This window comes from Papaver somniferum, chromosome 6 (genome assembly GCF_003573695.1).
Source record: "Papaver somniferum cultivar HN1 chromosome 6, ASM357369v1, whole genome shotgun sequence".
NCBI classification, from domain to species: Eukaryota; Viridiplantae; Streptophyta; class Magnoliopsida; order Ranunculales; family Papaveraceae; genus Papaver; species Papaver somniferum.
Window position 1 is genome coordinate 1,960,017 of NC_039363.1, and position 22,779 is coordinate 1,982,795.

Consider the following 22,779-nt stretch of genomic DNA (forward strand, 5'->3'; position numbering starts at 1 on the left):
TTATATGGTTCCAATGACGTTGCATAGACGCTGAGCTGTATTTGGCTAACAAGTTCACTAAGAATAATATATCAGGTCGAGTACATTGCACTAATCATAATGATGCGCTCATTGTACTTAATTAGGAAGGGAATTTCATTTCCAAATACCTCTTCGTCATCTTCCTTGGGAGGAAACCTATCCTTTTGTACATATGAACTTTGACCAATCATGGGAGTGCTAGCAGCGTGAACCTTGTCCATATTGAATTTCCTTAGTGTCTTATGGACATATGAAAACTCGTGGATTAATATTTCATAGGCTCGGTATTCTAGTTCAAGTCGTAGAAAAAACCGAGTTTTCAAAAAATCTTTCTTCTGGCAAAATATTATACGGGCCGTATGCTTCGATAATTCGTAAATACGCGTATAATTCGTTTTGAACTGGAAATTCACGAATTTAAGTCTGGGTTTCAGTTATACGGCTGATACGTACAGATTCGGTTAACATAGACGGATTCGCGAATTATACGACTATAATTCGCGAACTTACTAACTAGGGTCCAAGGACCCATTTCCTTCCGTCCTTGCATATGCGTATGATAGTGTATCACCCAGATTCAGTATAATTTATGTATAATTCGCGTATAATTGCTACCAGGGACCTGGCCTCTTCAAATGTCCCTAGCGATTAAAAAACAATTTCATGTTTGACACATCAGACCAAGTTATATGCGCGTAGAAGACACCAATCTTATGACCTAAATGCCTCTAAAAACGTTCCTCGTACACTATTCGTATTTTTAAACTCTATTTCTAGATTCCAGATGGGATAACACTTTCAAAGACATTTAATTAATTTGCATCTACTTTCTTTTGAGGTTTTTAAAGTGACTCACATTGACTTCCTAGTAATGCTCTCTTACACAACAAATTCATGGGCCCGTCAAAATTCTTAATGCTCTCAAACAGGACCAACTTTAACTGAAATTATGGAGAGTAGCTCGAGTCACTTACATGATGACTTCCCTGACTGCAAAACTTAATTTTCATTATAACTTACAATAGGAAAGCCTAAAGTGAGGAGTGGACTTATGCCAATGCGTAGTACTAGGTGCATGTTTTGTTCATACTACCTAGTTCACTCCATTTTATTTAGTACTACAAAGTTGGAGCATCACCACGTAAGTCAGTTTGGAAATCCAAAGTTGATTTGCCATCAGTTTTTTTGATTAATTAGTTTCTGAATTTGAATTCCTGGATTAATAAGATAAACAAATTATGACTCCTGTTTAAATAATCATAGATTCAAATTTCAATGTTCTAATATCCTTTCTGGATATCTAACCAAGTATCTTTTTTATCAGTTTACCTGTATACCCTCCTCTTCTTCTGTTTTTTCTAAAACACGATCTATTCTTCTTCCTCTTCTTTTCCAACTTTCCACCACCATCATCACCGACGACACCATAAGCAACAATTTTATAAGCAGCTGTTGTACTCCCAATCTCCTTGTTGACTGTAAGTTTATCCTCAACTATCACCCACGGTAAAAAAAATTGTACTCCCTCCGTTCCATTTTACTTGATGTTTTAGGATTTTTTCTATGTTCCAAAATAGATGATAGTTTCGGTATTTTTCTCATATTCTCACTAATTTGTCCTTGCTTTGGAATTACACAATATTATTAATTTTTATTGAAATCAGTAATCTAATTTTAAATCTACTCTAATTTTTTATTGTGTTCCAAAATGATAGAGAATTTGGTAATACATCCCAAATAAAATACTACGGGATTGATAACTTTCCCTAGAATGTAGAAACTAAAAACTAGGTCATCTAATTCTTTAAGAAGAATTAATATGGGTAAACTTGGAAAGATTTTACTCTCTCTGATATTTCTTAATCTCCGTGAAAAAACTCTACAACGTCAAGTAAATCGGAACGGAGGGAGTATTATTTTTTTGAGATTTTTCGGAGTTAATATCATTGGTTTTGTTTGATTTGGTGAAATTAGGTATTTTATGTCAAAGTGTTCTTTTTACTTTAGAGGATAAGAAAGTTTCACGCCAGATTTGATTAAACTCCAGTGGAAAGTTTTCCTTCTGAACCCTATATTTTCTATGAATTTTAAATTATACAAATTCTGTAAATCGAGAAGGAAATAAAGGATTTGAAAAATGTATATTGAAAGTAAAGGCTTGGAATTGGTGTTCATGGAGGTAGTGGCCGTGGTGGTGATTTTAATTTTGCCAAGTTTGGAGCAGGCGGTGTTGAGAACGAAAAGGAAACTGGAGTGTATTATAAGAAGATTGTTGAAGAATATCCTTCTAATGCTTCTTTTCTCAGGATTGTGGTCAATTTATTTATAAGGTGAGAATTTGTTTATTAAATTCACTTTTCATGATTTTAATATTTTGATTAATGGAGTTAATTAGGTCTCAGTATAGAACAGGGGGGGCATTACTGTGGCATTGTCATTTGCTTGACATGCGCATTCTCGCAAATTATTGAAGTAAAAGGACTTGGAACTGGTGTTCAGGGAAAGCTTTTTATTTGATTCATGCTTAGGAAATGGGGTCCGAATGAATTAACAACATGGTAGTACTACGAGGGAAATTGGGTCTGGAGTTTGTTCAACTACAACCCAAAGTGGTTCATTCGGAGTTTATCTCATTGTTCATGCATGCGTCCAGTTTGGTAACATGCCTATAAGAAGGAAAAGATTTGTCTTGTTTACGGACTACCAAATCCTTTGGTTTTCTTCGGCTCTTAATTTTGTTGCATCCAATCTGTTTGGTGAAATGAGTTGCTCTGTGTCTTGTCATTGTATAGGATTTCTCAGAGGTCATCTTCTTTTGTCCTGACTCCCACTTAAATTGCTTTTTCAGGAAAAATCAAGTGGAGTGCATAATGAAAAATTATTAGGGTGAAAGGATTTGTCATGTTTACTGATTCTACTTATTGATTTTTTCCATTGGTTACCACTTACATGGAAAAACCTAGATATATCCATGAAATACACAAGATACATCTGGGTGCATGGTAAATATTATGAAGGAAAAATATATTTTGGTCGAGTTGCACCCGGATACAAAATATATATTTTCTTAGGACACCATAAACCCTACTCTCACCCTTTCCTCAAGACTATTCCTTACTCCAAAATCCGACCCCTTTTCGTGTGTCCAAAGGTTCCTATTTATAGGCCAAATGATCCTAATGGGATACAACTCATTTTACTTCATTCAGGCTTACATTTTTTTCGCGGACTTACTTTATACTTCACCCACTTCATTTTCAATAAAGTTCCCCCCTTTTCGCCGACGATTCTGGTAGTTTGTCAGGATAACTGTCTCTTTTCTTGTTACACAATTCATCGTCTTCGCAAGTTATCTTCTTAGTTAAGTAATCTTATTTCGCCTATTAAACTTCATGGTCAGTATCTTGTTGGACACTCCTTCCGTTCCTTCGCTGCTTCCACTATCCTCGCTATGTATCTCGCCTATGAGCTCTTTACTTCCGATATTCAATCGGAAATAATGACGATCCTAACTTCAGATTTGACTTGCCACTAACAAGATTTTGGGAATGGTATAAAATCTTTTGACAAGACTCTTCAAGCATGCTTTTTATCTCCTTGTGCAAACACGTGGCGAACGTATTTCAATATCTACACTCTTACTTTTAGATTTCATCTTTTTCCCTCCGATTTTTATTTTCTCGTGCATGCGTAATAAACCAGATGTGTTGCGAAAGAGATTGTCTTATCTGTATAATAAATATACTAGGTTTGTGCCCGTGCAATGTACCTGGCATAATTTTTCTTTTAACTTGATGTGCGCGGGGTTTCGTCCCTCCCGATGGTAATGCATCTTTGATTTGGTATGCGGAGGGCTCATTCCCTCCTCATGCCGATGTATTTTTAATTTGGTGTGGCGGGACAAATACATTAAGTAGGTGAAGAATATGTGCAGATTTTGTTAATTTTTCTTTTTAACTTGGTGTGCGCGGGCTTCGCCCCACCAACGCCTTTTTGATTTTGTATGTGCGGGGCATCAGCCTGGCTCGTGGCGACGCATTTTTTCCCCGCCTGTAGCGATGTATTTTTGATTTGGTGTGGCAGGACAAATAAATTATATATATGGAGATATGTACATATTTTATTTATTTTTTTCTTTTAATTTCGTACAAAATATGTAAATTGTTTTCCCCCTTTATGTATTAATTTGGAAAAAATATAATTTGAACTTACATAAAATTCAGATTTTCCTTTTAAGTTTGTAATTTCAAACCAATCATACGTTACTAAACCTAAATATTATCACATCATGAATTTCAAATTAAATTTGGTTCGTCTTTTATAATTCTTTTCATGTTTTAGACCAATCATATGTTGCCAAGTATCCTCACCAAAACGTTTGTTTCAATAAAATTCAAAAATGAGCTATTTCGTCTCACCGTTTAACGTGAGAGCTTTATTTGTCTAGGCCTTTAAATCTTTAGATAAACAAATAACTGGATATCTCTCCTATCCCGACTATGTCCAAGGTAGTGTGGCGGATAATCCATCGGACTTTACTGTCCAGAGCAGTAAATATGGTGCTGCACATATAATTTGGCACTTCAAAGCTAAGAAGGTACCTGCATCCGGTTAATATTTATATGGTCAATATATGTGCATACCATAAACAGTGGGGGAAAGGGAACTTTATTCTGAATTAATGGGAATTATATTGCACAGTAACGCACCGCATTACAAGTTCCTCTACCTTGTTGCATCCGGGGCATTCATGGTTCCCGAATTCACCAACCACTTTAGTGGTGAACTTGTTGCAGCCAATTACTACTTGGTGGTAGCCAAAAATCGGGTTGCACCGGCTTTGACAATATTTCGGTTATGTACCTGTATGCCATTGTTGGTATCCATTTGTATCGTGAGTAGTTAATTTAGAGGTGACAATATAGAGATAGACAACAGCTCGGCATAGTTCCAGATTTACTTGGTGAGTGTGGGACCCGTTTGGCATCCATCAGCTCAGAAATGGCCTTTATGTTATTGCATTGTAAATAAGAATAATTCAAAATCAAAAATTTATATTGAGGGTTGGTCCGTGGAGGGATAGAAACTCCACATTTTGGAGCCATCAGCAGTTCTAAGCTATGTTGTAAAAGGCGCTAGGCGAGGCGAGGCGAGCGCCTTTTATTTAGAAAAAACCATATTGTTGTATAATTTGGCGCTTTTGGCGTTTTTTATGCCAGACGCCGACCCATCGCTTAAGCGTCAAAGACGCACGCCTTTTACAACATAGGTTCTAAGTCCATCAACGCCAATCACATGTTATTCGCTATACACTATTTCCCAGACTACATGCCCGACATAATAACGCCAAATGGTATTCACCTTTCTCTTAGAAAGGTGTTCAATTAAACCATCGTCTGATTGTTTTGCAGTTGCAGGCAAATCTGATCCCACATGCCTAAAAATCTAAAATCCCATGTTCCAATGAAATCTCAAGGTTTGAAGGCATCCACTGATGTTAATGTACCTATTATTCTCATTCCCTCAACACATCTTTCCAAATACACAGGATTGGAGATATATTTTAACCTCAGTGATCCAACGGAAAGTGGGCCAACAATTTCATCCATGCATGCAAGTAGCCGAAGAGTCGAAGTCGATGATAGACCGTGAACCAAGACTGAATGATTTGGGCACTGGCATTAAACTGAGGTTTCCTAATTAACATGAAATAATTGGTACAACATGGATCATTTGATCAAGTTAATGAGCTGTATTGTGTACATACAGTTGCCAAAATGAAAACAATAAATCAATTAAGCAAATAGTGTATGGTTTAATTCTAATAATTGGAACTGGATTTGGACAGAGACATCCCAAAACTGTTCATATCAAGTGAGATTCAACCGATATATACCTGAAATGGAGCTATATACCTGAGATGGAGCTGAAGATGGCTTGGCGCATCATAATCTCCAAAAAGATAATCTGCAGCAACATTATAGGTGGCATACACTCGATTAACCAACATTACATATTTGAAGCAAAAGAGAATACAAAATATAAGCGAAGCTCCCATATTTTTAGAAAAACACAAACAACAACAAAGATCCTAAGAAATCAAGTATATATATTGTTGGAAAAACGATTAATAAAATATTTTTTAAAGATTTTAATTTAATGTATCTTTTGTGAATGAAAAACTTTTTAGTCCCACATAGTGGAGTTTCCACTCTTTAGTAATTTTAAGAGACTATATAAGATTTTTAGTCCCACATCGGGGAGTAGCTCTTCTTAAGTTGTATTTTTATTGATGAAGAAGATGAACGATGATTATGATGATGAATACAATGAAGTTTTACGTTTTCTTTTAATGTTTGCGGCTGTTCTGAAAATGGTGATGTTGAAGATTTTGTTGTTATTTATGATGATGATGAACCTTTATCATCTTCACATGCTTGGGTAAGTTTCGGATCTACAAAAGAAGATGAACATGAAGATGGCAAAGTTCATTTCTGGAATGAACTCTGGTTTGTGATGAAGATTTTTATGTTTTTCGTCTGTTATTACTGCTGATGATGGAGACGATGAAGATGATAAAGATGAGTTGTTGTTGCTGATGAAGAAGATGAAGATGACGGAGTTCATTTCTGGAATGAGCTCTGGTTTGTGATGAAGATTTTGATATTTTTTCGTCTGTTGTTGTTGTTGTTAATGATGAAGATGAGTTGCTGCTGATGATGAAGAATATGAAGATGACAGAGTTCATTTCAGGAATGAACTCTGGTTTGTGATGAAGATTTTGATGTTTTTTTCGTCTGTTGTTGTTGCTGGTGATGGAAACGATGTAGATATTGAAGATGAGTTGCTTCTGCTGATGAAGAAGATGAAGATGATGGAATTCATTTCTAGAATGAACTCTGGTTTGTGATGAAAATTTTTGATGTTTTTTTGTCTATTGTTGTTGCTGATGATGAAGACGATAAAGATGAGTTGATGTTGCTCATGAAGAAGATGAAGATGACAAAGTTTATTTCTGGAATTAACTCTGGTTTGTGATGAAGATGACGGAGTTTATTTCTGGAATTAACTCTGGTTTGTGATGAAGATGACGGAGTTTATTTCTGGAATGAACTCTGGTTTATAACAGAGTTTATTTCTAGAATGAACTTTGTTTCTTATTTCTCTGTTGCTGTTGAAGATTTGGGTTCATGTAAAGAATGAACTCTGTTTTTAGATTTTGAATTACTAGGTCATCATGTAAAGAATGAACTCGTGTTGAAGATGAACTCTGATTTTTAGTAGGTGTTCATGTAAAGAATTAACTCGTGTTGAAGATGAACTTGTATCTGAATTACTAGGTGTTCATTTGAAGGAATGAACTCAGGAGTTCATCAGACAGAATGTACTCCGCACAAAAAATAAGTAGGAAATTTAGTTTAGTTTTATTAGGAGTTCATTTAAAGGAATGAACTCCGAAGTTCATCAGACAAAATGAACTGCTACAAAAAATAAGTTTGAATTAACAAAGAAGGGTACTTTGGTCCATTTAATATTTTTAAATTATTATGGACCAAATGGAAAATATGAATTCTGAAAGGACCAAACTGACTTGGGACCACCTAAAAAAGGACCAAACGATATTTTATCCCTATTCGAAATAAGAGAAGATTACCATTAATATTCCAAAGAAGAGAAGATCCTTTAGAAAATATTTTCCTGTAAAACGAATTTGGCGTCTTTGATGCTTAGGTTAGCGCCTAATACTTCTGCGAAGCGCCTGAAACGACAAACTCGCTCGCCTAAGGCGCTGGCAGGGAAAATAGAGTGAAATAGGATTACTTGGACGTTAGACCTAGGCTCAGTGGGCCTTTGGCGCCTAGGCGCTCTCCCCTTTTACAATATAAGGAAGAAGTAATAACATTGTGATGATTGGAAGGAAGAAGATTGAAGAGTTAAGATGAGAGTTTGTTGATGCTACAGTTGAAACCCATTAGTTATGAATGAATTTTATTAAAAAGAGCGAGTGGTAGGTTTATAGCATGCAGGAAGAAGATTGGAGTGCCAAAGCATTTGACTACTATTTTCTTTCATGCATGTCAATCTAATGGCGTCACTACTGAAGGGTCACAAAGCTTGTTTGGTGCGGAAGGAAAAGTATCAGTAAGAAACTAAGAAGCCAAAAATAAGTAAATAATAATAATCAAATAAATGTCTTTTCTTGGATCTTTCATATTTTTCCACAAAGAAAATTTTTCTTTTGGGAAGAGGAAGAATCAAAAGCTGATAAACTGGGGGACCATTTTGGATCGGAAATATCACTCTCTTGCTTAAGTCTTTAGATACTGTATTAAGAGAGGAATTAGAGGAATGTATTAGTTGTTCGAATGAGAGGAATGAACAATTATCCTACGGGTATTAATTATTCGAATTAGAGGAATGTATTAGTTTGCAAATTTTCGTTTTTGGTATGTAGTTAGGGTTAATGTTTTTTTTTCTTTTTCCTGAAAGGAGGATCAATGTCGGTGATGGTACCGGACATTAATGTCAAGGGAAGAGGGGGAAATCCTATTTGTCGAAGTCTAGCGGACTAAATACTAAATTATGATGATCTAGATGCCAAATACATGATAAAACTAAGAGTGGTATTATGGTAATAGTGATTTTGAGAACCTGGATGCTGGGTTAGTCAACCCTTGATTCATCCCGAGTTAATGCTTTCTTCCAAGAGATTTTGTGCTTCCCTTTTGATATACCCCCTCCAAACATATTATATATGAAGACTATTACATTTTCCTTGTACCATTAGATAGGTGCAATTGTAATTTCAAGATGCTTTTAACCATTTTGTCCTTGTTCATGTCTCATGGTTATCATTATAACTGAGTTCATGTCTCAGACATATGGAATCTAATAAAAGGGTAAAACAGGAAAAATAGGGTATATTTACTAAATCGAAAAAGAAAAAATCTTACCCTAAGAAATTCTAACTACATGTGGTATGGAGTGAGTATAACTTTACCATGGGTGGAAAATTTAATTAATTACGGAATCTCTTCTAATGGCCTTTCCTTGGATTGGGATACTGAAAATCTAATTTTTGGTAGTTGATAAGGAAGTGAGTGACTTGCTGGGTCAGAGATGATGACTTTAAAACACAACTTTCCAAATTTCATCGACTAAAATCAGGTCTTCCTCATATACTTTTCCTTTTAAAACTCTTAATTTCCTGAAGCTTCTTGAAGACTTTAATTCGATTCACATCAATTTTTCTGATCTTCCCAGAAAGCCAACGTACTAAATTTCCACGATATTGCCCGCCATAACTTGAAGGGCCCGTCATGACTCTTAATGCTCAAATAGGACCGACTTGAACTAAAATAATGGGAGCTCGAGTCAACTTCCCCTGGTGCTATCACCCACTGGATTGGGCAACTACACAAATGAATATGTATTTCTAAACCATCAAATTTCACGTTCATATATATATGTGGATCTCCATAATAACTAACCTGACAGCGTCAAAGTACGAATTTAAAATCTTAGAGCTAAATAGAAAAAAACTCAGCCATTTTTTATTTGATTTATTTTTCTTTTCTAGTCATATCGAACACGTTTTGTGACCCTGGAGCTCTCCTTACTCTTGAGTCTTCATCCGTACTATAAATTTTTTTACATATTCGAACAGTCAAAGACGATTCATTCTGGTTCATCCGTATTATAAATCAAACAGTGAAAGAAAATTCATTCACAACCAAAATGGGCTTCTCTTCCAAATCATCAACGAATTCTCATCTTCACTTTTCAATCTTCTTATTTCAAATCATCACAGTATTATCACTTTTTCCTACTCCTACAAATCCAATCTCCTTTAACTACACGAATTTTGCAACGGATGATCCTCGCATAAATTTCCAAGGAGATGCAACTAGGAACAGTAGCTTCATTGAACTCACCAGCAAAACAACCATTGATGCCGGATTTGGAAGGCGCCAGTATGCTGGCCGTGCCACTTACTCAGAAGCTGTACAACTCTGGGATAGAACCACCGGAAGGCAGGCAGACTTTGATACTCACTTCTCATTCATCATTGATGATGGGGGTAATGAGACTGAAGCTGGTGATGGCATAACTTTTTTTCTTGCACCTTTCGGGTCAATACTTCCTCGAGTTTCTTGGGGTAACGCTCTTGGCTTGTTGACTAGGGACATATCTCTAAAGAATTTTTCGACAAATCAAATTGTTGCGGTTGAGTTTGATAGTTTTGAAGACGGATGGGATACAAGTCCGGATCATGTTGGTATTAATGTTAACTCGGTAGTATCTGAGGCTACCGTGTCGTTAGAAAGGGGTGCTATAAAGGATGGAAGAAAAGCTAATGCTTGGGTAAGTTATAAATCTGCTACCAAAAACTTGAGTGTGTATCTAACTTACGCTGAAAATTCTGTTTTCAGCGGACGCTCTACTTTGTATCATGTTGTTGATCTAAGCAAAGTTCTACCGGAACGGATTACTGTTGGATTTTCATCAGCCGTAAACTGGCATAACGAACTTCATCGACTCTATTCCTGGCAGTTCAATTCTACTTTACAATTGACAGAGGTAAAAAAAGATAATAAAACTGATAAAGGGAAAGGTAATAATATAACTGCACTGGTGGTCGGTCTTGGTGGAGTTGGCCTGGGTGTTTTAGTATGTGGGCTCAGTTTTGCTTTGTTTATTTGGTGTAAAAGGAGGCGCAGCTCAAGGAAATTCTCAGATCATGCAGCGAATTCCGATGTGTCAATGGACGATACATTTGAGAATGGAACAGGACCGAAGAGGTTCTCATATACCGAACTGGCTAATGCAACAAATAACTTCGACGAAGGAGGAAAACTTGGACAGGGAGGATTTGGAGGAGTTTACAAAGGTTTCTTGAGTGATAAAAACTTGGATATTGCCGTCAAGAGGATCTCTAGTGAATCAAAACAAGGTATAAAGGAATACCAATCGGAAGTAACGGTCATTAGCCAGTTACGGCACAGAAATCTGGTTCAGCTTATCGGCTGGTGCCATGAAAGAAATGAATTACTTCTTGTATACGAATTCATGCCATACAGGAGCCTTGATAAGCATTTATTCCAAGGGAAAAATGTTCTCACTTGGGAAGTCAGGTACAATATTGCTCTTGGTTTAGCTTCTTCATTATTATATTTACACGAAGCATGGGAACAGTGTGTAGTTCATAGAGATATCAAACCAAGTAATATAATGCTGGATTCGAAATTTAATGCTAAACTCGGCGATTTTGGTTTAGCAAGGTTTGTTGATCATGAGTTAGGTTCTCAAACAACGGTCTTAGCAGGTACTGTGGGGTATTTAGCGCCTGAGTCTGTTGCTACGGGTAAATCAAGCAAAGAATCGGATGTTTATGCTTTTGGAATCGTAGCACTTGAACTTGCTTGTGGGAGAAAGCCGATCGATGAATCTAAGGAACTCTTACTAGAGTGGGTTTGGAAACTTTATGGCTGTGGAAAGGTGATTGAAGCAGCCGATGATAGATTATGCAAGAATTTCGATGAGCAACAAATGGAACAATTGTTGGTTTTGGGGTTATGCTGTGCTCATCCTAATCATACTAATAGACCTTCCATTAGGAAAGCGTTTAGCATTCTTAATTTCGAATATCATTTACCGGTTCTTCCATCCAAGATGCCTACTCCAGAGTTTAATGCATCCCCAGTTCATATGTGTAGGATTGCTTCGCAAACAGATGGTAGCCAGGGTACTTGCAGTTTCTGCTCCAACACCAATATGTCCCAGTTCACACTGTCTTCTTCTGATCCAGCTTCAAAATCTCTTCTAAATTCCGGTGAAATTTGATTCGTGATAAGCTCATTTGGCCCTGGATTTAGTGTGTTTGATTGATTCTGCATTTTTGGCTTTTGTTTTTTGTTTTAATTTTGTATTTTTAAGAAAGTCATTTTTGGCTAAGAAGTTACCGTCCGGTCTTTTAACGAATGTATTTACAGCTCAATTGAGTCAAAACAAGTGTTCTATTGAACAGCTACAAAAAATAAAAGGACCATTTTATGTAGAAAAGCATTATTGCGAAAGAATCAAAAAGCACAACTTTTCTTACTTCTTAGCCTCACGTACACTATTGCAGAAAGTCACTAGTATTCGCTTTCCTGCAATCCTAAACGCATGGACGTGATGGATTTCTTCTCTCACCGAGTAACTTTTTTTTTTTTTTTAAATAGATTAATAAGGTGCCGAGGAGGCACAAAGGATACCGTTAGAATACATAGAGATCGAGAGTAAAGAATTCCATAGTTACGGGCTAGAAAACTCTCATGGGCCAGGTGGGTAAAGAGTGAATATCCCATGGGTCACAGTTGGAAGAAAAAAAGCGGGTCCAAATATGGGCCAGGTGGGGGGAGCGCTATTATCGTGTCTGGTCACAGATCCGACTATCGGCTCTAGATTTTTGAATCTAACTCATGTTCATGACTCGCGAATCAATGAATTTCTAGAAAAAAATATGGCCCAGATGGGAGAGGGGTGTTACAAACGGATCGATTTGATCCTAGTCTCGACCCTAAATTTTTGAATTTTACTCCTGCCCATGATCCTTTGGTTTCAGATTCGAATCCGGGTTTCATTCCGTCTCAGATAGATTCTAGCCCATTCGAGGATTCATCGAGGGCTGAACTAAGAGATGAACCTAAAAATCATCTACCATCAATTGCTGCTTCATTTTCAAATGAAAAAAGAGCCTTTGCAATTGGAATCTTCTTATTCTCCTGTAGACACTGCCTCAATTCAAGGTGCGGAGATAGACCATCCAGACATTGAAAACAGAGTATCTCATCTTATAGCTTTCAACTCAAAAATCGGTATTTCTTGTGATTTACCAAACATGAGATAATTGTGTCGAGATCTAATTGTTAAAAATGATGAATCTATTTGTCAACATGAGGTTCTTCAGGAAAGTGGAGGATGATGGTTTAGTAAATTTCGATTCAGATTACGATCTAGATGACGAAGATGATCTAATTAAAGCAGTCATAACAGATGCGGAGGAGGAATCACTTGAGGTAAATTTTTTCAATCCCATTGATGTTTCTAGGGTTGCAGACTCTCTTAATGGACCTTAAAATAATGATCTGGAACATTAGGGGCTTGGGACAAGATGAGAAAATTATTGCAAATAGAAGAAAAAAAATGTCTTAATTTGTTCCATTCAGGAGTCTAAGAAATCAATTGTAAATGATTCCTTAATAAGAGCTTTATGGGGTAGTTTCTGAAGGAGCTTCAGGGGTATTATTGTTATGTGGAAAGAAGGAGTGGTGATTATGGAAGATTATCTAGCGGGTGCATTCTCTCTTTCTAACAAATTCAAAAATGTCTCGGACAATTTTGTGTGGCTTTTCACCTCACTATATGGTGCCTCAGATTATGAAGATTATTCACAATATTGGCAGGAATTGACTGATATTAGAATTTTCTTTAATGAACCTTGGGTTCTAGGTGGAGATTTCAATGCCACTCTTTCTCAATACGACAGAAATTGTGTTGGTGGTTGTACTGTAAGTAAAATTTGTTTACAAGTTTTGTTAATAAACATGAATTGATTGACTTGCCTTTATCTGGTGGGAAGTATACTTTGACCAATTCTCAACACCAACCAATTCTGGTGAGATTGGACAGATTTCTAGTTTCAGATGATTGGTTCTCTCATTGTTCTTCTCCCCTTCAATTAAGATTGAAGAGACCAATTTCAGACCACACACCGTTTCTTCTTTCTTGTTCTTCTATTTTGAAGTTCGAAGCTCCATTCAGATTAGATAATTACCTTTTATTGCATCCTTCTTTTATTCGGCAACTTAAGAGTTTGGTAGCAGAATTTAACTTTATTTGGTAAGCCATGTTACATTTTTTGTAAAAAGTTGTAATCACTAAAATTCTTCATTAAGCAGTGAAAGAGGTCAAATGGGTGATATGAAATTACAGGTGGACCAATTGGAAGAACTGATAAATTCTTGGGATATTATTGAAGAGGATTTCTTGCTTTCTAGTTCTTAGTATGATGAAAGAAATGAAGCTAAAGCTAAACATGCTTCTTTATATAAGAATATTGCAAGGAAATGGGGTCAGAGAGTTAAAGAAAGATGGGCCAAAGATGCTGAGAAGAATTCAAAATATCTTCACCAATTTTCTTCTTACAAATATAACTGCAGCAATATTAACTATTTAATAATTGATGGTGTTCCATGTTATGACAGAGTGAGGATTGCAGAGGAAGCAGCTAATTTATATTCTTCTTTATTTAAAGAAGATTTTCCTATAAGACCAAGGTTTGATAAACATTGTTCTCCCCTCTTTATCTACTCAGGATAGCATCAATCTTGAGAAACCATTTTCATAGGAAGAGGTGAAAAATATTATTTGGCACTTTGGTTTGAACAAGGCTCTAGGGCCTGATGGCTTCACAATGGAATTCTTTAAGGCTGCTTGGGAAGTAATAAAAATTGACTTGATGCTGGTTATTAAGGAATTTGAGACAAGAGGATCTCTAGATTAGAGAGTCAACTGCACTAATCTTAAACTAATTCCTAAAACTAATGGTGCAGTTTCTCTAAATAACTTTAGACCAATCAGTTTGATAGGAGGTATTTACAAGATAGTCTTTAATTTTTAGCTAAAAGATTAAAGACTGTTCTTCCTTCTCTGATTACTAATTTCCAAGGGGCTTTCATTCATGAGAGACAAAACAGTCATGGTATCTTAATTGCTGCTGAACTTATTGATTCTAGAATGAGAGAAAACAAGTCTGGATTGGTATGCAATGTAGACTTTGAAAAATCTTTTGATAATATCAATTGGAATTGTGTGGATATTGTGATGCAAAGATTTGGATTTGGTAATGTTTGAAATGGATGGATAAAATGGTGTATTATCCAAGCTAGATTATCAGTCCTTATTAATGGAGAAGCTACCAAAATGTTCAGAAATCAGAAGGGTATTAGGCAGGGTGACCCCATTTCACCATTCATTTTTATTATAGTGGATGAACTTCTTTCTAAAATGATTGGTAAAGCTGCATCTGATGGCCTCATTTCTGGATTTCAAGTTGCTACTTATGGAACTGTTGTGAATCATCTTCAATTTGCAGATGATTTAATTGTTTTTCTTTATACAAATTATTTCACTGAAGAACATTCTTTTTGCTTTTCAATTGGTGACTGGTTTAAGTGTCAACTTCAGAAAAAGTGCAGTTGTAGGAATTGGTGATGACAATAATGCTGCTTATTGTGCTTCAATTTTTGGCTGTCAGATTGCTGAGTTCCCTATAAACTATTTGGGAATTCCATTAGGAAGTAAATCTAAAAACAAGGCAGTTTTGGATGTCTTGATTGCAAGATTTCAACAAAAATTAAGAACTTGGAGAAGGAGGTATCTTTCTAAAGGAAAAAGACTACTATTGATTAACAGTGTGCTGGCTAGTACACCTATCTATTTTTTGTCAATGTTCCAGAGGCCTATATCTGTTATAAAGACTTTAGAAAAGATCATGAGAAGATTTTTATGGGGTTCTTCAGATAATTCTAAGAAGAGAAGTTGGGTGTCTTGGTCAAAAGCTAATATTTCTAAGGTAATTGGAGGCATTGGTATTAAGAAGCTGAAGCTAGTGAACAAATCTTTACACTGCAAATGGATATGGAGATATGGCAAAGAGAAAGATTCCCTGTGGAGACAACTAGTCTAGGAGAAATTTGGAGGTAATCAGAATGCTTTCTTGCCTAATACAAATTCTAAGGCAGTTAAGCATAGTCTTTGGGCTAGAATTTTAAAAGCAAGGGATTATGTGGAAGAAAACACTTCATTTATCATTCAGAATGGGAAAAGTATTTTATTTTGGATGGATAAATGGATTGGTGAAACTATTCTTAAGGATAACTTTCCTGCAATTTTTAAAATCTCAAGTAATAGATTGGCTACTATCAATGATATGTTAAACTCACAAGGTTCTTGGAATTTTGAGTTTAAGAGAGAGCTTAAGGAGATGGAAGTTGGAGAAATTGATCATATGCTTCAACTTCTATATGGTTTTTCTCGTAACATTCACAAGTGTTTGGCTGAGGACACAAGAAAGTGGAATGTTGGTGCTGAGTTCACTGTTGCTAGTTGTTACTCCTCTCTCGATATATATGGCTTTCTATACTTTCCTCACAGGAAGATTTGGAACCCAAAAATTCCCTTAAAAGTGTTCTTATTGGTTTTGAATCTTTCCCACAATTGAGCTCCAACTTTAGATATTCTTCATAGAGATGGCCTTTTCTCTGACAGTCAATGCCTTCTATGTTCTGCTGTTGAGGAATCTCAAAATCATCTCTTCCTTCACTGTGATGAAACTAGAAAATTATGGAACTATTTTCTAGATAACTTAGGAGTTAAATGGGTTTTCTCTGAGAGTGTGAAGACAAATATACGGGAATGGAAAAACAGGAAGACCAATGTTATGGTGAAGAAATTATGGGGTATTCTTCCATTTCCAATTTGGTTGAATATTTGGAAGGAGAGGAACTGCAGGCTTTATAATAACAAGAAGAGGAGATTATAAAATCTCATTGTTTCTGTTAAGTGCACCATGTTTAATTGGGCTGTGCACACTAATTTTTTTGATGGTTATTCTATTAGTACTCTTATCTGTAACTGGAATGCTGTTATAGGTAATAACTAAGTGTTCTTTCTCATTCATTCATCTATTTGATGAGTGGAGTTTTTATCAATACATTGCCCTTTTCGTTTCAAAAAAAATAAAGGCTAGAAAAATCTCAAAATAAAACAAACAAGGTGTATGAACTTAAGCAATGTACAGGGCTTTTTGTGGGTGCGATCCTCTGTACCTGAGATTTCCCTATCCCTTTGTCCCTACCTATAATGACACGTGTCTAGTTATAACTTGTCGATAGTTAAGAATATTAAATAAAAGAAAAGAAAAAAAGCGTTTTGTTAACTCCATTAAGTTCACTATAATGACACGTGTCTAGATTTTTGAATCTAACTCATGTTCATGACTCGCGAATCAATGAATTTCTAGAAAAAAATATGGCCCAGATGGGAGAGGGGTGTTACAAACGGATCGATTTGATCCTAGTCTCGACCCTAAATTTTTGAATTTTACTCCTGCCCATGATCCTTTGGTTTCAGATTCGAATCCGGGTTTCATTCCGTCTCAGATAGATTCTAGCCCATTCGAGGATTCATCGAGGGCTGAACTAAGAGATGAACCTAAAAATCATCTACCATCAATTGCTGCATCATTTTCAAATGAAAAAAGATCCTTTGCAATTGGAATCTTCTTATTCTCCTGTAGACACTGCCTCAATTCAAGGTGCAGAGATAGACCATCCAGACATTGAAAACAGAGTATCTCATCTTACAGCTTTCAACTCAAAAATCGGTATTTCTTGTGATTTACCAAACATGAGAGAATTGTGTCGAGATCTAATTGTTAAAAATGATGAATCTATGTGTCAACATGAGGTTCTTCAGGAAAGTGGAGGATGATGGTTTAGTAAATTTTGATTCAGATTACGATCTAGATGACGAAGATGATCTAATTAAAGCAGTCATAACAGATGCGGAGGAGGAATCACTTGAGGTAAATTTTTTCAATCCTATTGATGTTTCTAGGGTTGCAAACTCTCTTAATGGACCTTAAAATAATGATCTGGAACATTAGGGGCTTGGGACAAGATGAGAAAATTATTGCAAATAGAAGAAAAAAAATATCTTAATTTGTTCCATTCAGGAGTCTAAGAAATCAATTGTAAATGATTCCTTAATAAGAGCTTTATGGGGTAGTTTCTGAAGGAGCTTCAGGGGTATTATTGTTATGTGGAAAGAAGGAGTGGTGATTATGGAAGATTATCTAGCGGGTGCATTCTCTCTTTCTAACAAATTCAAAAATGTCTCGGACAATTTTGTGTGGCTTTTCACCTCACTATATGGTGCCTCAGATTATGAAGATTATTCACAATATTGGCAGGAATTGACTGATATTAGAATTTTCTTTAATGAACCTTGGGTTCTAGGTGGAGATTTCAATGCCACTCTTTCTCAATACGACAGAAATTGTGTTGGTGGTTGTACTGTAAGTAAAATTTGTTTACAAGTTTTGTTAATAAACATGAATTGATTGACTTGCCTTTATCTGGTGGGAAGTATACTTTGACCAATTCTCAACACCAACCAATTCTGGTGAGATTGGACAGATTTCTAGTTTCAGATGATTGGTTCTCTCATTGTTCTTCTCCCCTTCAATTAAGATTGAAGAGACCAATTTCAGACCACACACCGTTTCTTCTTTCTTGTTCTTCTATTTTGAAGTTCGAAGCTCCATTCAGATTAGATAATTACCTTTTATTGCATCCTTCTTTTATTCGGCAACTTAAGAGTTTGGTAGCAGAATTTAACTTTATTTGGTAAGCCATGTTACATTTTTTGTAAAAAGTTGTAATCACTAAAATTCTTCATTAAGCAGTGAAAGAGGTCAAATGGGTGATATGAAATTACAGGTGGACCAATTGGAAGAACTGATAAATTCTTGGGATATTATTGAAGAGGATTTCTTGCTTTCTAGTTCTTAGTATGATGAAAGAAATGAAGCTAAAGCTAAACATGCTTCTTTATATAAGAATATTGCAAGGAAATGGGGTCAGAGAGTTAAAGAAAGATGGGCCAAAGATGCTGAGAAGAATTCAAAATATCTTCACCAATTTTCTTCTTACAAATATAACTGCAGCAGTATTAACTATTTAATAATTGATGGTGTTCCATGTTATGACAGAGTGAGGATTGCAGAGGAAGCAGCTAATTTATATTCTTCTTTATTTAAAGAAGATTTTCCTATAAGACCAAGGTTTGATAAACATTGTTCTCCCCTCTTTATCTACTCAGGATAGCATCAATCTTGAGAAACCATTTTCATAGGAAGACGTGAAAAATATTATTTGGCACTTTGGTTTGAACAAGGCTCTAGGGCCTGATGGCTTCACAATGGAATTCTTTAAGGCTGCTTGGGAAGTAATAAAAATTGACTTGATGCTGGTTATTAAGGAATTTGAGACAAGAGGATCTCTAGATTAGAGAGTCAACTGCACTAATCTTAAACTAATTCCTAAAACTAATGGTGCAGTTTCTCTAAATAACTTTAGACCAATCAGTTTGATAGGAGGTATTTACAAGATAGTCTTTAATTTTTAGCTAAAAGATTAAAGACTGTTCTTCCTTCTCTGATTACTAATTTCCAAGGGGCTTTCATTCATGAGAGACAAAACAGTCATGGTATCTTAATTGCTGCTGAACTTATTGATTCTAGAATGAGAGAAAACAAGTCTGGATTGGTATGCAATGTAGACTTTGAAAAATCTTTTGATAATATCAATTGGAATTGTGTGGATATTGTGATGCAAAGATTTGGATTTGGTAATGTTTGAAATGGATGGATAAAATGGTGTATTATCCAAGCTAGATTATCAGTCCTTATTAATGGAGAAGCTACCAAAATGTTCAGAAATCAGAAGGGTATTAGGCAGGGTGACCCCATTTCACCATTCATTTTTATTATAGTGGATGAACTTCTTTCTAAAATGATTGGTAAAGCTGCATCTGATGGCCTCATTTCTGGATTTCAAGTTGCTACTTATGGAACTGTTGTGAATCATCTTCAATTTGCAGATGATTTAATTGTTTTTCTTTATACAAATTATTTCACTGAAGAACATTCTTTTTGCTTTTCAATTGGTGACTGGTTTAAGTGTCAACTTCAGAAAAAGTGCAGTTGTAGGAATTGGTGATGACAATAATGCTGCTTATTGTGCTTCAATTTTTGGCTGTCAGATTGCTGAGTTCCCTATAAACTATTTGGGAATTCCATTAGGAAGTAAATCTAAAAACAAGGCAGTTTTGGATGTCTTGATTGCAAGATTTCAACAAAAATTAAGAACTTGGAGAAGGAGGTATCTTTCTAAAGGAAAAAGACTACTATTGATTAACAGTGTGCTGGCTAGTACGCCTATCTATTTTTTGTCAATGTTCCAGAGGCCTATATCTGTTATAAAGACTTTAGAAAAGATCATGAGAAGATTTTTATGGGGTTCTTCAGATAATTCTAAGAAGAGAAGTTGGGTGGCTTGGTCAAAAGCTAATATTTCTAAGGTAATTGGAGGCATTGGTATTAAGAAGCTGAAGCTAGTGAACAAAGCTTTACACTGCAAATGGATATGGAGATATGGCAAAGAGAAATATTCCCTGTGGAGACAACTAGTCTAGGAGAAATTTGGAGGTAATCAGAATGCTTTCTTGCCTAATACAAATTCTAAGGCAGTTAAGCATAGTCTTTGGGCTAGAATTTTAAAAGCAAAGGATTACGTGGAAGAAAACACTTCATTTATCATTCAGAATGGGAAAAGTATTTTATTTTGGATGGATAAATGGATTGGTGAAACTATTCTTAAGGATAACTTTCCTGCAATTTTTAAAATCTCCAGTAATAGATTGGCTACTATCAATGATATGTTAAACTCACAAGGTTCTTGGAATTTTGAGTTTAAGAGAGAGCTTAAGGAGATGGAAGTTGGAGAAATTGATCATATGCTTCAACTTCTATATGGTTTTTCTCGTAACATTCACAAGTGTTTGGCTGAAGACACAAGAAAGTGGAATGTTGGTGCTGAGTTCACTGTTGCTAGTTGTTACTCCTCTCTCGATATATATGGCTTTCTATACTTTCCTCACATGAAGATTTGGAACCCAAAAATTCCCTTAAAAGTGCCCTTATTGGTTTTGAATCTTTCCCACAATTGAGCTCCAACTTTAGATATTCTTCATAGAGATGGCCTTTTCTCTGACAGTCAATGCCTTCTATGTTCTGCTGTTGAGGAATCTCAAAATCATCTCTTCCTTCACTGTGATGAAACTAGAAAATTATGGAACTATTTTCTAGATAACTTAGGAGTTAAATGGGTTTTCTCAGAGAGTGTGAAGACAAATATACGGGAATGGAAAAACAGGAAGACCAATGCTATGGTGAAGAAATTATGGGGTATTCTTCCATTTCCAATTTGGTTGAATATTTGGAAGGAGAGGAACTGCAGGCTTTATAATAACAAGAAGAGGAGATTATAAAATCTCATTGTTTCTTTTAAGTGCACCATGTTTAATTGGGCTGTGCACACTAATTTTTTTGATGGTTATTCTATTAGTACTCTTATCTGTAACTGGAATGCTGTTATAGGTAATAACTAAGTGTTCTTTCTCATTCATTCATCTATTTGATGAGTGGAGTTTTTATCAATACATTGCCCTTTTCGTTTCAAAAAAAATAAAGGCTAGAAAAATCTCAAAATAAAACAAACAAGGTGTATGAACTTAAGCAATGTACAGGGCTTTTTGTGGGTGCGATCCTCTGTACCTGAGATTTCCCTATCCCTTTGTCCCTACCTATAATGACACGTGTCTAGTTATAACTTGTCGATAGTTAAGAATATTAAATAAAAGAAAAGAAAAAAAGCGTTTTGTTAACTCCATTAAGTTCACTATAATGACACGTGTCTAGATTTTTGAATCTAACTCATGTTCATGACTCGCGAATCAATGAATTTCTAGAAAAAAATATGGCCCAGATGGGAGAGGGGTGTTACAAACGGATCGATTTGATCCTAGTCTCGACCCTAAATTTTTGAATTTTACTCCTGCCCATGATCCTTTGGTTTCAGATTCGAATCCGGGTTTCATTCCGTCTCAGATAGATTCTAGCCCATTCGAGGATTCATCGAGGGCTGAACTAAGAGATGAACCTAAAAATCATCTACCATCAATTGCTGCATCATTTTCAAATGAAAAAAGATCCTTTGCAATTGGAATCTTCTTATTCTCCTGTAGACACTGCCTCAATTCAAGGTGCAGAGATAGACCATCCAGACATTGAAAACAGAGTATCTCATCTTACAGCTTTCAACTCAAAAATCGGTATTTCTTGTGATTTACCAAACATGAGAGAATTGTGTCGAGATCTAATTGTTAAAAATGATGAATCTATGTGTCAACATGAGGTTCTTCAGGAAAGTGGAGGATGATGGTTTAGTAAATTTTGATTCAGATTACGATCTAGATGACGAAGATGATCTAATTAAAGCAGTCATAACAGATGCGGAGGAGGAATCACTTGAGGTAAATTTTTTCAATCCTATTGATGTTTCTAGGGTTGCAAACTCTCTTAATGGACCTTAAAATAATGATCTGGAACATTAGGGGCTTGGGACAAGATGAGAAAATTATTGCAAATAGAAGAAAAAAAATATCTTAATTTGTTCCATTCAGGAGTCTAAGAAATCAATTGTAAATGATTCCTTAATAAGAGCTTTATGGGGTAGTTTCTGAAGGAGCTTCAGGGGTATTATTGTTATGTGGAAAGAAGGAGTGGTGATTATGGAAGATTATCTAGCGGGTGCATTCTCTCTTTCTAACAAATTCAAAAATGTCTCGGACAATTTTGTGTGGCTTTTCACCTCACTATATGGTGCCTCAGATTATGAAGATTATTCACAATATTGGCAGGAATTGACTGATATTAGAATTTTCTTTAATGAACCTTGGGTTCTAGGTGGAGATTTCAATGCCACTCTTTCTCAATACGACAGAAATTGTGTTGGTGGTTGTACTGTAAGTAAAATTTGTTTACAAGTTTTGTTAATAAACATGAATTGATTGACTTGCCTTTATCTG

At 35.7% G+C, this 22,779-nt stretch overlaps 2 protein-coding genes across 2 annotated transcripts; both read left to right on the top strand.

Moving 5' to 3' along the window:
* Positions 1-9,707: 9,707 nt before the first annotated feature.
* On the top strand, positions 9,708-12,054 carry LOC113286649 (L-type lectin-domain containing receptor kinase IX.1-like). The gene has a single exon (XM_026535217.1). It carries the CDS (start codon positions 9,760-9,762, stop codon positions 11,863-11,865), a length of 2,106 nt encoding a protein of 701 aa, XP_026391002.1. The 5' UTR covers positions 9,708-9,759; the 3' UTR covers positions 11,866-12,054.
* Positions 12,055-12,938: 884 nt separating this feature from the next.
* On the top strand, positions 12,939-15,754 carry LOC113286568. The gene is made up of 5 exons (XM_026535150.1): positions 12,939-13,082; positions 13,516-13,574; positions 14,271-14,342; positions 14,997-15,117; positions 15,203-15,754. The coding sequence occupies exons 1-5, from the start codon at positions 12,939-12,941 to the stop codon at positions 15,752-15,754; spliced, it is 948 nt and encodes a 315-aa protein (XP_026390935.1).
* The last annotated feature ends 7,025 nt before the right edge of the window (positions 15,755-22,779 follow it).